We start from the raw sequence: 15,570 nt of genomic DNA, 5'->3' as shown, positions 1-15,570 counted from the left end.
TGCCCTTCTAGCTCTTCAAATAATTGAAATTTATAGGAACATACCTCTGAGCTCAAATGTTGATCCCTAATATTCAGGGGGAAAAGATGATCTTTTGCAATATCAAATCTTAGCACATATAAGTATCTTGTCCTGTGATTCAGAGGAGCCCTTGAAAACCAAGATTCTGACTGTTCTGCATGAAAGCTCTTCTTGCACTTTTCAGAACAGTATGGGTGTTTCCCCCTGTGCTCCTTGCCTTTGTCCAAAAATCTCCATCCACCCCTATTGGCATTCAGAGTTCTGTATGATTGCTTTTTGTCCTCCATCCTAGAAGTGGCACCATTTCAGAGGCCCTGTATTTTTCTTATATTCTTGTATTCTAAATTCTAGTTACATGTACCTTGTATATATTTAAAATATACAAAATATCTGTGTTGACCTGTGTCAACATGTATGTAGGTTGTGAAGCACATTGGAAAGAAAGCATATAGAAATGAAAAATATTTTTATGTTATCAGAAAAACTGAAGTCTGTAGAAGTGTACACGTACAATTTCAGGATATAATCTTAAATTAATGTCTAATGGAAAACATCTATATTTGCTGTAAAGTGTCCTTTTGCTACTTAATAAAAGTGTTTAAAGTTTTTTAATGAAATATTCCAATTTCAACTTTAGTATATTAAGCAATATTAAATCCTGTAGTACATCAAACAAGAAAGTATTCTCATACTATACTCATTCCACCAATCCTGGCACTGCTGGGAAGTCCCACCCCATGGCTGTTATCACTGATGCAGTTCTCTAGAAGATTCCTGGAGGTGAATATACAGCCTTTATTAGAAGGTGACTCCTCAGCATGCTCCTAATATGCGGCTTCTGCAACAGCTTTCTCCCTCAAACCTATTAGGAGGCCCTCTTTACTACTGTTATTAGATGGGAACATTTTTATGCTCTTCCTTTTGTGTCTTTCTTCCCTCACTGGCCTTAAGAGCCACCAACAGACATACCCACCCACAAAAGGTCTCCACTGTTAGCCAATGAAAGCAGCTTTGCCTTCACCACTTGCACACGCATTCTGCTCCTTTTTCCTGTGCTGTCAACAGCTATGCCTCAGCTTGCTAAACTAGCAGCGCCCCCAATCAGTAATGATTCCAAAGATGTCCAGTGAGGGCAAGACTAAGAAGGAGTCAAGTAGCCCCTACTCCACTTCTGGAATTCCTTCTGTTTTGATTCTCTTTTTAAATAATGGTCTGACCCCTTCTTCGTTGACTTGGGCTTCTGTCTACTCCCTTTTAGCATTGCCTTTCTTTTCCTGTTCCCAAGAATTTTTATTGTGCTCCAGGTTCTTGATCCCCCATGTTCCTCAGATAGTACAGTGACAGGAATTGGATATATGACTTAATAGCTACCTTAATTATGTTTTTGGTCAAAGGCAATGTTTCTCCCTACTTCCCAGGACTCTCCAGTGTAAGGTCCTGCAAGGATTCCTTTTTAATTTTTGGCCATTGTTCCTCTGGGTTTTCAAGGGCCTTCTCCTTTAGTATGCACCACATGTCTCCAGAGATTCAAAGGCAAAAATGTCTGGGGGGGGGGACGACTAAAACCTCAGAGGGTTGTAAGCTTTTGTGAGTTTGATTCAGATATGGACAGTAGGTTAGTCTGAACTGAGCGCCTTACCTTAGTTGAAAATTGAAGCGCTCCAGATTTTCTTTTCTCCCTATTTCCCCAGGCCCCTGAAAATAAAAAAGCCAACAGGGAGGCTACCTGAAGGGGTGTTGCCCACCCCTCAAGACCTCTGATATAGAAATCTTGAATCCATTTTCAAGGAATTAGGATTCCTGTTCTACAGTCCATCTTGTGGCTTTGATCTGTCTGGTTACTTCTAGAGCCTCACTGTCTTACCTAAAAGCCTTCAGTAAAATGTAGAAACCATACTGGGAAGGTAAAACGTTTGTTAAAGGTCCCTGTGATGATATATGCTATTTGAGTTCTATGCTATGCTGTGCTCCACATATAAACAATATTTCAATTGACCATGATTCAGGCTCACTTCACAGGTATGTTCTTTGGAGGAGATCCTAGACATCACCATTGAGGAATCCTCAGATCTGAATGAGCTTGAGTTTCCTTGGGTGAACAAGGAAAAACATCCAAAAACCAGATTTAGGCAGTACTGATACTCTGCCTTTCACTCAAAGTATCTTTTCTCTCTCTTTTCAGAGCAGACCCAGAGGTTACTATTCTAGATGCTCTTTCCAGCAGTGCAGGCTTTCAAATCCCATGCTTCTGTCAAGCAACAATGAAGAGTGGTTGGCTCACACTCCACTTCTGCCCATCAAGGAGAGACTAAATCTGTCTTCTTCGAGTGCTTGCACGTGTCCATTCCAATGTAGGGGTGTGTATGCCCTGAGCAATTGCTGGAATATTTTCCCCATAGTGGTATCTGTCAAATTGGCTCTACCACCCCCTGGTACTGTGCGCTAATAGTGCCAGTATAAGGGGCCCTGCTGAGCTCGCGCCCCTCAGTTCCTTCTTACCACCCATAGCGGTTGCTGGAACTTCCCTCGTTGCTTCGGCAATCTTCTCCAGTGGTTTCCTCTCATTTGTTGCGTGTATATATAGTTATAGTAGCTAGTTAGTTTGAAAGTAGTTTTAGTAATCTTTCGAAACCAGACACCTCTACACTTGTTGAAGAGGCTTGTCCAGTCCCCGGTGACAAGGTATGCCTCCCTCAGTCACCAGGCTTTAAGCCGTGCTCTTCCTGTAGCAAGTCGATGCCATTGAACGACCTGCAGTCGAGTTGCCAAAAGTATTTAGGGGAAACTCACAGGAAGGATCGCTGTCAGATCTGCAAGGAGTTCAAGCCCCGTACCCAGAAAGACCAGGCAGTGAGACTGAAGGTCCTCCTGATGAAGGCAGCCCTGAGGCTAGCATCAGAGCCGCAATCGGACTCTGCACCGAGAACCTCTGCTTCGATGTGGAGAGCGCTTCCCACCAATCGAGACTCTCAGCACCACTCCGCCTTGCCCAAGAAGAGGCACCGCAAGCACTGAGACAAAAGTTGCTCCCTGATACCAAAAGGGAGCAGGCAAGGGGACAGGAATAGTGTGAGACTCATGTCATGCCGATCTCCCTCTCTGGCACTGCTGCAGCCCCCACCATCAGCACCGCTACTGACTCTGGTTCCACATACCCCATCGAGGGATGCACCATCCTCCGGCAGGCAGCGTACCAGACAGTTTGTTGTACTGTCCACTCTGGAGGCATATGCAGCATCTAGGGACTTGCTCATGCTACCGGTACCAGGATCCTCTGACATCCAGGACTCGGTGTCGTCGAGTGGCAAAGAGGCCTTACCCAGCCTCCAAATGGCACTGAGACCACTCTCCAGGGGTAAACCCCCTCTAATTGCCTCACCCCACGTGTCCCCACAGAACCACTAACTGGCACCGGGAGGATTGGCACCTCCATGGTCCCCTCAACTTAGCTCATCTTCCTCATCAGGGTTGGAGGTGAGGTCCTATTTTTCCCACCACTGGGAGCGCCCACGCTACTCCCTGCACCTGTCCTACAAATACTGGGATATATCTAGTGCAGTGGTGCCTCAAACACGTGGACCATGAGGACAGGCACCGATGCAGTGGCCTTTTTGGAACCTCTGTGGGTTTCCACCAGGCCAGGGCACCGTCTCAAGGCATTCTTATTCGGTAGCCTCAGATGGTAGGGTGCTTCTGATTCCGTGCTGCAAGACACCAGACCTGGACTCTGCTGTTGAGCCTGGTACCAAGCTGCTGGAGCATGTCCCTCAGGTCACTGCTGACACAGAGGAAAGAGCAGAGTCCTTACCCGCCTCCCCCTCTTCTTCCCCAGATGATGCACTGGTGGCTTCCAGAGTATCCCCACCCCAGGATGACCACAAGGCCCACCAGGACTTATTAAAGCAGTGGCCTTGAATTTGGGCATGTAGGCGGAGGTGGTGGAAGAGATCGCACTTGGCCTTCTGGACATTTTGGCAGTGGCAGGCCCCTCAGGAGTGGCTCTTCCCCTCAATGAGGCGATCATGAAGCCCGTTAAGGCTCTCTGGCAGATCCCCGCTTCTCTCCCGTCTACAGCTAAATGGGTGGAGGAAAAATATTTTGTACCTGCTAATGGCTGCAAATTCCTATTCTCTCCCCCTTCTCCTGGGTCCTTAGTGGTGGTAGCCGCTAATGATAGGGACCATCAAGGTCAAGCGGGGCACAGACCTAAGGCGAAGGGTCCCCAAAAGCTGGACTTGTTTGGCAGTAAAGCCTGCTCCACAGGGAGAGTGCAGCTCTGCATAGCAAACTAGCAAGCCTTGCTAGGTTGCTATAATTTTACCTTGTGGGAAGCAATGCAAAAATTTAAGGTTCCCCAGGGTGCCAGGCAGGAGTTCTCTTCCCTTGTAGAAGAAGAGAAGACACTGGCCCAGGCCTCCCTGCAGGCAGCCTTGGACACCGTTGATTCCACGGCCAGATCAATGGCCACCGGCTGTCACCATGTGCAGGAGCTCGTGGTTACAATCCTCTCGGTTTCCTTAGGAAATGCAGCAGACGCTCCAGGACCTTCCATTTGAAGCAAACAGATGCTAAGCTGTAGATGCTATATTGCCCTAAAGACTATAAGGCAACTGTGAAGTCTCTGGGCCTGTATATTCACCTGCAGCATCTAGAAGGCATTATAGGCCCCAGCAGTCTGGGCGTTTCTACTCTCAACTGCCCAGACACCTCCAGAGGAGGAGAAAGAACAAGGCATTCATGCTGTTGCAATCTGTCCCTTCGAAGCACCCTTCATTTCAGGATCCAGTTACCTGTATTTTTCCCAACTGTCTGTTCCATTTCCTCAGCGCTTGGAACCACATTACCTTGGACCTCTGGGTCCTAAACACAGAAGAATTTGGGTATATCCTCCAATTTTTGTCAACCCCACCTTCCCACCCACCCTCCCTGCCCCTCTCCAGGGACCCTTCTCATGCGCAACTATTGAAGCAAGAAGTCCAGTCCCTTCTTCGGATGGGGGCCATGGAAGAGGCTCTGCATCAGCTAAGAGGAAAGGGGGTCTATTCCCGCTACTTCCTGATCCCGAAAGCCGGGGTGCGTGCGGGGGGGGGGGGGACTCAGACCGATCCTAGATCTGTGATAGCTCAACTACTGTCTTAAGAAGTTGAAGTTCTGCATGGTCTCCTTGGCCTTCTTCATCCCTTCACTGAATCCAGGGGACTGTTATACCACCCTCAACTTAAAAGACACACACTTGCACATATCAATTTTCCAAGGACACACGAGGTTTCTAAGATTTGTTGTAAACCAGACCCATTACCAATTCATGATTCTGCCATCTGGCCTATCAGCTCCCCGTGGGTCTTCACCAAGTGTATGGCAGTAGTAGTGGCTTTTCTCAGAAAAAGGGGAGTTCACATTTTCCCGTATCTCAGTGATTGACTAATCAAGGGCCAGAATTCAGGGGGAGCCCGACATAGATCTCGTACATTCGACCTTCCCGACTTTGGGGCTATTAATAAAAGACCAGAAGACTATTTTTATCCCCATCGAACTAATAGAGTTCATCGGGGCAGTTCTTGACTATTTGCAGGCAAAGGCCCTGCTCCAGGAGGACCCCTTCTCAACTTTGATAAGCTGCCTTCTGGCACATCCGATCATCTCACCTATCAGGTGCACAGAACCAGCTCTCAGATTGCCTCAGCTGGTCCTTCTCTCCTCACCATGAGTGGTCCCTTCTCCTGGATATCACAATGGACATCTTCCAAAAGTGGGGTAGTTCCCATATACACTTGTTTGCAACCCATGACAACAGGAAATGCTAGCAGTTCTGCTCCTTGAGGGAACCTAGCCCTGGGTCTATTATGGATGTCTTCCTGTTAGCATGGATGACTTGCCTGTTTTATCTTTTCACTCTTCTTCCCCTTCCCTTCCCCAGTTAATTAACAAGGTTCTGTCGAAGATCAAGCAAGACCAAACATGAATCATCTTTATGGCCCAGACAGCACTAAGGTTCATCACCCTCCTAAACCTTTCAGTGAAGGTCCTAATCCAGCTTCCACTGCTGGATTAATCACACAGGACCATGGCCAGCTGCTCCACCTGAACCTCAGCTCTCTTTATTGATGGCCTGGAACCTTCATGGCTGAACCCTGAAGAGCAGGCTTGCTCAGAGCAGGTTCGTAAAGTCCTACTGGGCAGTAGAAAACCTTCCACTAGGGCGACATACCTGGCGAAGTGGAAATGATTCTCCATCTGGTCTTCAAAGCCTGGTGTTCTACCTATGCAGTCCTCATTGCAGCTTGTTCTGGAATATCTCCTACTTTTGCAGCAGCAAGCCCTAGCTTTTTCTTCAATCAAGGTCCACATGGCAGCTAATTCAGCCTTTCATCTGAAGGTTGACGACAGGTCAGTTTTCTCTCACAAGATGATAATTTGTTTTCTCAAAAGGATGGAGACAGTGTTCCCTCAGATAAAGGAGCTGATATCTTCCCCCCCGGGACATAGACCTTGTCTCATCAAAACTGACGATCCTGTTCTTTGAGCCACTAGCAACACGCTCACTGTTGCACCTCGCTTGGAAGGTGGCCTTTTTGGTGGCCATTACATCAGTCAGGAGAGTTTGAGATCCGAGCCCTCACCTCGGACCCCTATATACAGTTTTCTTCAAATATAAAGTGAAGCTACACCTGCACCAAAAGTTCCTCCCAAAAGTGTTTTCTCAATTCCACTGCAACCAACCAATTTTCCTACCAGTATTCTATCCTAAGCTGCATGCAGATAGGGAGAAACGTCTTCATTCCTTGGATGTCAGACGAGCTCTGGCATTTTATATTCAGAGGACCAAATCGTTCCGCAGATAACCGCAGCTCTCCATAGCTGTAGCAGAGAGAATGAAAGGGCTTCCCTCTCTGCTCAGAGGATTTTGTCTCAGATCACATCATGTATCCAGGCATGTTATGACCTTGCGGGGGCTCTCCCTCTGCCAAACCTGATCGCTCATTCCACAAGATCTCAGGCCTCTTCAGCGACTTTCCTGGATCAAGTTTCTGTTCACCATATCTGCAGGCCTGGGACCTGGTCCTCGGTGCACACGTTCTCAGCACTGTATGCCATCACTCAAGAAGCCAGAGATGAGGCCTACTTTGGTCACACAGTGTTGCAGTCTGCTTGTCCTTAAGCTCCAAGCCCACCTCCAGTGCACCTACCTGTGAGTCATCTACACTGGAATTGACATGTGAAAACACTTGGGGAGGAAAAAATGGTTACTGACCTTTTGTAACTGTTCTTCGAGATGTGTTGCACATGTTCATTCCAAGGCCCACCCAGCATCTCCTGTCTTGAAGTGGTTGGTAAAAAGCAACTGAAGGGCGCGGGCTCATCAGGGCCTGTTATACCAGCCCTATGAGAGCACACCAGGGGGTGCTAGAGCTGACCCAACAGATACCACCAAGGAAAAAAAATTCTGGCAACTGTGTCGGGGTGTGCACACACCTCTCGAAGAACAACAGTTACAAAAGGTCAGTAACTGTTTTTGGTTTTTACTGGCCCAGATGAAAATCAGGACCAATGCTTTGTGATTGTCAAAGGGCTACATCATTGAACTTGTCTCCTTCTGACTAGATTCATTTCAGCCTCTCAAAGGATACAATAAAGTTTACCTCCTTATTCCAGTCTATATGGCTGATTCCACATTCATTTGTTTTGCTATTGAGAGACTTATATTATTAGTACATTGTTCTATCCTTTGATCTTTTCTTAGCTCTAAAAGTCCTCTAAAAATCCTGTTGATAATGGTGCCAGCTTCAGTGTGTGGGGGGAAATCCTTGTTTTCCATAGTTTGAACAACCTGCTTATGAGATCTCCTTTCTTCCAGCATACTTATGGACAAGTGCTCTCTCTTCTTCCAGACCATGGGTTTATGGTGCACTGTAAGAGCTCTTACTTTCCTGGGACATGGTCCTCCTAGGCACTTAACTTCACATTCACCTCAGCAAGGTGGTTCTCATAGGTCAGAGGTCCCACAAACTAAACGGTTCAGTCCAGCCTGGTCATAACCATGTGTTAGATTCTGTATCTTCTATACATTCTGGTATCCTGTCAACCCATCCTTAATTCTCCCTCTCTCCAGGCTTTGTTTTGGTATGAGACTGCTAAGGAGAGACCATATACCTGCATACCACCATTCCAACACAAGTAATTCATTTTCTCAGATGGTGGAAGAGCTCCCAAGATCTTGCACGAAGGGAAGCCTGTTTCTGACGTGATCGTGATCTTCATGAATGCAAGCTGAGAGGGGCTGGGTTAGTCACCTGGGCTTCCTCGTGTACGATGTGCAAGAGGGAGGCTCCGTACAGTAGCAGCTGACTGGAATTCTGGGCTACTAGGTTTATCCTGAAGAAATTTGTTTTTCGCTGAGAATCAGAATGGTCCTTGTGGAATGCTGTAACTAGTCAGCCATTACCTTCACTATCAGACAAAGGCATTCAGCTTCTGAAGAAAGGTGCTTCATGGGGGTTCTGACGTAGGCCTAAAGGAAGATGATAGAAGATCAACTATGTATGGGAGTGTCTCCGGACTAATTGATGAACAGGCAGGCAGGTTTTCTTCAAGATCTTAGAGCTCTGGAACTTCTCAAAAATATACTTTATTTGCATCTTATAACAGCAGTTTTAATGTGTACTGCTTCAGGCACTGGGAGAAGGCAATCTGGAAAATAGACATCTTCTCCTTAAAGTGTTCAAGCGCTGTCTTCTATACATTCCTCCTCTGTCATTATTAAACATCATTGCCAAGAGAAATCGGATTGGGCCAAACTGACCCAAGGAAAAACTGTCTTTTTTTTGGCCTGTCTCAAGGAGAAGTCCCTGGAACCTGCTTAAGTTCTTCCCATAGCCAAAGAACATCCTGACCACAGGGTCCAACCAAACTCCTGAACCTGAGCTTCTTGTCCCTTTCAGCTGGGAAACGAGAGGCTGAGACTTCTGGACTTTTGCTGGGCAGTATCCTGACAGGAGATAAAATATTAGAACTAAGACTTACCAATGGGTATGATCCATATTTGAAGCCTGGCATCAGCTGTAACAAAGGCTCAGTCAAGGGACTGCCTTTATGTTTATCTGTTTTTGAGAAAAGGTTCCAGCAAAATTTCAGGTTTAGATGGTAGCACTAGGAGCTTGGAGGATCTGTAAGGGAAAATCTACTGCAGTCTCACCCCTGTATTTCTAGATTTCTTCATGCAGTCGAAAGGATTGGACTACCTTTATGCCGTCCCATGCACAGTTGGAAACTCAGTCTGGTTTTGCAAGCCTTGTTGCAACTTCTATTTGAGCTTTTTGGGGACTGCTAACTTTATCCACAGCATCAAACTAACTTTTCTTGTTACAATTACCTTTAGCTCACAGGAAAAATGAATTTGAAGATATATCTGTTAAGGAACCTCTCTCATGCAGTCCATTCCTTACAAAGGGGTCCTGTGAACCACTCTGGAATGTGTAGTCCCCGTGAATTTAGTTTTTCATATCAGTCAAGATATTTCATTTCCTTCCTTGATCGCTCCCTCTTTCTCTTCCTTACAATTTACTAATCCCCAGCAGTGCCAGGATTGGTGGATTGCATATGGTGTGAGAATGGGACAATTTGTTCCTTACCTGTAAATTGGTTTTCTCATATATAACAATCCACCAATCCTTTATTCCCTTCTTAAAGTTACTGTTTGTTGTTGATAGGAAATTACTGTTAGATGTGGATGCTTAAGCTTTAGAAGAATCTACTGGTAATACGAAGTACCCACTGCCTATTTAGACTGGGAACTGGATTCCAAGAATCTTCTAGAGAGCCACCTCAGTTACAAGAGCCATGCTCAAGACTTCCCAGCAATGCCAGGATTGGCAAATTGTGTATATAAATGAAGACCAATTTACAGGTGAGGAACAAAATTGTCCAATAATACTGGAAAGATACTATTAAGGACTTTTTTTTTAAAGGAAAAGAGGAGACATTCATTTTGTTCATTTCTAAGTGAACATCTTTGTACCCTTGGACCTCTTATTGTGTATATTTTCTGTGTGTGGCTTTGTAATATGAGCATGATAAATCTATATTGAAATGTCTTAAAATAGTCGCACCAAAAATCAGTTTCCAGCGCTATGAATGTGACACCTTACAGAAGCACTAAAATGTATGTAAAAACGTAAAGGAGGAAGAAATGAACGAGATTATTACTGTGTTGAACAATGTCGTCTAAGGTTTTTCAAGAGCCCAATGATTTTAGATGCTTCAGTTTTGGGGTGTCTGGTTTGATGTGCCTTAAAAAGGAGACTGCTTTTCAAGTGGTGGGTGTTCAGCACTTCGTGAAAATCAGAAACCTTCAAAGTTCAGGGAGGACATCCAGAAATTGATGCACCCGGAGTTACTACTCATTTTTAATAATCTTGGCAATTAGATCTTGATAACTCAGTTGTGGCAGATCTGAGGTCATATTACTCTCTAAAAACATCAAAATAGTAGTGAAATTTGCTTGCACTTTAACCTTGCTTCCAGAGTCACCTCTGAAAACTGGGATGGAGTGGGTGTGGTTGCACGATCTGCGCTTGGTGATGGTTAATCCTGCTCAATTGTTAGCCTACTAGAAAGAAATTAGGCCCTTACTTTTGTGGGTTTGATAAAAGCTAATCTGCTTACATAGTGCCTTCGTTGGCTCATCAACACTAAGCACATGTCTAGAAAAACATGTTAGCAGCAGATGTAATGATATAAAATGTAAGTAGTGAAGGAGACAGGAAACTGGATTGCAAAGTGTTCCCTGCTTTCCAGGAAAAAAACAACCTAAAAAGTAACACATTTAAAGAGTTAGAACCAATTCTTTTTTATAACATGTTTAAAAACATTTTGACAGGGTTCTTTAAATAACTTTAAAATGTTGGGCCATTTGGACTAAATATGACTAATAGAAATACTCTTAAAAGTGCCTACTTCAAGAGGATGTAGGCTTCAGTTATGTTAGGGAATTATTCCGAAATACAGACTGTGCTCATATCTTGTTCTTCCTTTTTAATGCCTCTTATGGAAAATTGTAGCGTTCCTGTGCTTTGAAAATTATTATTTGGATTGTGACTGTGATGTTGAAATTTAATTTTTAACTGTTTGCAAAGTGAAACAATACTAATATATGATCCACACAGGCTGGCCAATGCCACCGCAAAGGGGAATTCAATCCACCTTTGATGCTTTTGAAGGACACTCTTTGCTTTTTAAGGGTAGTATATCTCTGTGGCTCGCTGGACCCCTGTTGTGAATAATAATGAGGGGATTATCTGATGGCCATGTTGCTACTAGATATCGTCCTCTTTTTTTTTTTTTCCTTTGCAGATGTACAGAATTAAATGTTAGCTACAGCTTTTACTTGTATTTCTGACTTTATTGTGCTATTTAGAGTTGTGTTAATCAAAATATGGTGCATTCTGCTTTTCACTTTATTTAGTCAGTAGAATCTTACAACTAATTGAGCTTACTTCAGGAAGATACAAAATCTCTATAGATCTAGCTCAAAACGGCTTCAAAGAAATCATTAAGAGAAAATAATTGTTTTTCTTCTGAGCTTTTTATTCTTTTGTAATCTCTGGCTGTCAGTGGGCTATGCTCTGAGAAGTTGTCACCCCTGTGGTTGGGGAATTAAATAAAAGCTGCTTTTTGAGGTCTTTCTACTAATAACTCTTCTTTAAGCATCTACTTCCTTTAATTTATTAAAATAAATATGTATGGAGGAAATAAGTAACATAAAAATGGGTACGTATTTGTAGTGTACAATAAATTTCTGAAATTAGAATAAATTTAATCTAAAATAAATTAATTGTATGGAACTTTCTTGATTATCTGACTCTCCAGACCTCTTAATTTGTGTTGAAAATCCGTTTTGTTCAAATTTTCATACCTGAGAAATTTAAAACATTAATGTAGTTTATTACATCATGTGTATCATGAGTAAGCAGTCAGGTTAGTACATGATGTTATGGTACATTTCCTGAATTATCTTTTACATTTCTTTATTGATGCAAGTTATTCTGAGAGATGTTAATCTAGATTGTTTCCATATTTTTGCTGCACCTTAGATAACGTGTATATATCATAATATGTAATAATTATATATGATTCGCTTTAATAGCAACATCCATCAAAACAGCTAGATCTAGCTAAATTATATCAAAACACAAATGAAGTGGGTTTTCTAATTTGATTGAAACAGTGAATCAAAATTAGTGTGTGAAGGATTATGATTGCATCAAAGGAAAGGTTACAAATATAATTGTACTGTGCATATGATGATAGAAGCGACAATGTAACAACCGTAATAGTAGTAATGCACTATTAATACTATAATAATAGTACAATATTATAATAATTGTTATACAAATTTTATCAATTTATTCTTTTGGGATCAATATTGACAACACTTGTATTTGAACAATACTGAGCTACAGCATTGATTGTTAATTCATATGATGATTTCTTGATGTCATCTCTGACATATTCAGTCTCTAAAGTCTTAGGTTTCAAATTATAATATGTAGATTTAAACATGTTTGGCTAAGACATTTTGGTCAAAACTAAAAGCTCAAATTTTTCAACTTACACCTTGTAAATATATGAAGAAATACTGTGTAGTATTTTTAAATGTGTAGGTACAAAATATTGAACATTAAATTAGTATTTCTTCTCTACTAACTATGGTAGTAATGTGACAGTGAATTATTAAGGCTATAAATAGTTATAAGTGATATAACTGAAGATGACTTTTGTTTTACAGTTTGAATTATTTTACAGTCAGCACTTCAGTGGGAGGAAGCTTACTTGGTTACATTATCTCTGTACAGGTAAAATAAATGCATATTTCTGATGTGTTGAAAACTTACAAAATAGCACATGCTTCACATAACAGGCAATAAATAATTTTCTGTTCTACATATATGTAAACTCCTTTCCAATTTGAAACAGTTTTTTATAAAGCCATGTGTCTTTTTTTACATTCATAGTATATTAACATGGTTTTGCCCTTATCTGAAGCAGCATTTCTTAATTAATCTTTTATAATCTACATTTTATGCATATAATTAATTACATCCAATTATTGGTTTAAAAAAAAAACATTGATGTACATTGTAGGCTTTAAAAGCCATGGCAGAACTTCTGGGTTATTAACCAATGAACTGACCTTCAACCAGTTAATTGTTCTGTACTGCTTGACTGCTTGGGTGGCCTTTTAGCTTAACACGAGTACACAGAAGTTTTAAGTGAGACTAGTTTAAGTTATATTGCCAACTACCATTTAAAAAAAAAAAAAAAAGTTGGCTTCCCTGGCCTGTTGCATGAGGTTCCGCTCTGTGATTCACAACTAGGAGGAAGCTGGAGATGAGGGGGCTGGGCTACAGGCTGCCCCGGGGTTGCAGCGGGGCGTGAGGACTCCCCCCAGCCCTCTTTCACCGCAGCAGCTTGGGGCCGGGTGAGAGGGGCCTCTCCCCAGCCACGGCAGCTCTGGCTGGGCTGGGCTGGGCCAGGGTAGGGGCTCCTCTCCCCAGCTACAGCAGCTCCAGGGGAGGGCCGGGCCAGGCCAGGGGAGGGGTGCCTCTCCCTTCCTGCATGGCCCTTGATAGCCTGCTGCGTGGCCGCGCAACTTAAAGGGAACTTAACTTATCCTTTAGTTCTGTGAGCCATAAAATTAATGATTTTACTTTTTTCCCTGCTCATTCTAAATTATATAAATTATATTACTTTGATTCGTAGCATTAATTAAGCCATGATTTACTATCAGTCATTTGCATTATATTTCCAATAGTTCAGTAAACCGGGTCCTTAATAATTGAGCACCATAGCCTATTTTTTAAAGGTGAATGATAAAGTCAGAGTAGCACACAGCAGTGCATTGCATATTCAAATGCATGCACTGGCATGACAACTGAGGATCCCCATTAGTCTAGTTCTACCCTACCCCGCCCCACCCCCACAAGTTCTCTCCGGTGCTTATTTTTTTCAAGGGAAATGTAAAGAAACTTATAATATTCAGAAAACTCCCTTTGTAGAAAATTCTCTTTTTCCATTGAGCATCCTTACTGTAAGACAGTGTTAACTGCAATTTTAACATTGTAATGCTCTGAAACTATTTGGGATTTACTTTCTTCATTCCTATAAATGAAATTCTGCCCTGTCCAAGTGCAATATTAGCAGGCTTCACTTCATCTCTCAAACATGTTGCATACCTATAGCATACTGAATTTTTGATTAAAAAGTCCATTAATCTGTTTGCATACACACATACAAAAATGACTACACAAACAGGGTGTACACTACACACACAGCTAGATTAAAACCCGTGCAAATCCCTGATCTGTATGCACATCTGTAGTAGTGTGTGTCCAGGACTGCACATGCAGCTTTTAATATTCAAGTCTTATATGACTTTACAACATAATTGCAAACTTATTATACCAGTTTATGAAACTACTACTATTGTTATTATTATTATTATTACTACTACAGGTGAAGTAAAAATGAACTATTTGTGTAAACCTTATGTAGCCATGGTCACAACATACCAAATGGCAGTACTGCTTGCCTTCAACAACAGTGAAACTGTCAGTTATAAAGAGCTTCAGGATAGCACACAGATGAATGAGAAGGAACTGACAAAAACCATCAAATCGTTACTTGATGTCAAAATGATCAACCATGACTTAGACAAGGTACGTTGTAATGTCACAAAGAGAATGTGTAACATTTCCAGTCATGGTTTGTTTCTGTTTTCTCATGATTGTTTGTTTGTTTTTGTTTTAAAAAAAGTGTTTGCTCTTCACTTAGGTCCGTGTTATTTTCCCCTATGCTTGTTCTCAGATCCCTGTGGGAAAGGCATGAGCACCCACCTCTGGATGGAATAGCCAGTGGGGAGGATAGACGAACAGATGTGCTATCCAAATTCCTCACACTGGCTGTACGCCAGCAGGGTCTGCTGAAAAGGTAATACAGCTGAGGCAGTATTATCTTTTCTGCTGAGCCCCTTTTGTGTGCAAAACCTTCCCTTTATGGCTTCAGAGGCAATAACTATCAGTGAAAACTCTAAGCATAGCTCCATTAGAGCCAGGCTGATTTTGGAGTAAAGAAGAGTTGTTATGGCCTGGGATGGAGGCAGTGCAAAGGCACTGACCAGATGCTGGAACCAAACCACTTGTTCAGTATTGTCTCTTAAAGTCTTAGAATAAAGTGGCCCATGAAATAAGAAGTATTTTTAGTTGAAGGTACCAAAAGGCTTGCAAAAAATAGGTAGCATATATGAGAGAAATGCTCTATTTACTATCTGATATGTCTTCTGTCAGGGGATTGTGTTCTATCCTTATGGGGCTGGACGAGATCATCTAATGCAGCGGTTCTCAACCTGAGGTCCGAGGACCCCTGGGGGAGGGGAAGCTGCGAGCAGCTTTCAGGAGGTTCACCAAGCAGGGCTAAGGTTAGACGTGCTGGGGCCCAGGGCAGAAAGCTGAAGTCCCATTGCATGGGACTGAAGCATGGGGCTCTGAACCCTTC

At 42.8% G+C, this 15,570-nt stretch overlaps 1 protein-coding gene across 3 annotated transcripts in view; it reads left to right on the top strand.

Annotated features, from left to right (window-relative positions):
• CUL2 (cullin 2) overlaps positions 1-15,570 on the top strand; it is an 84,713-nt gene that overhangs the window by 53,855 nt on the left and 15,288 nt on the right. For 2 of the 3 annotated variants that reach the window (XM_074946213.1, XM_074946212.1), the window contains exons 17-18: positions 12,806-12,872; positions 14,533-14,735. In XM_074946213.1, coding sequence (XP_074802314.1) covers positions 12,806-12,872; positions 14,533-14,735 — 270 coding nt within the window. The remainder of the gene's footprint in view (positions 1-12,805; positions 12,873-14,532; positions 14,736-15,570) is intronic. The other variant, XM_074946214.1, reaches the window with a different exon arrangement.

The sequence above is a fragment of the Natator depressus genome, chromosome 2, assembly GCF_965152275.1.
Source record: "Natator depressus isolate rNatDep1 chromosome 2, rNatDep2.hap1, whole genome shotgun sequence".
Taxonomy (NCBI): domain Eukaryota; kingdom Metazoa; phylum Chordata; order Testudines; family Cheloniidae; genus Natator; species Natator depressus.
Note: the sequence above shows the minus strand (reverse complement) of the source record. Positions and strands in the feature narration are given on the sequence as shown.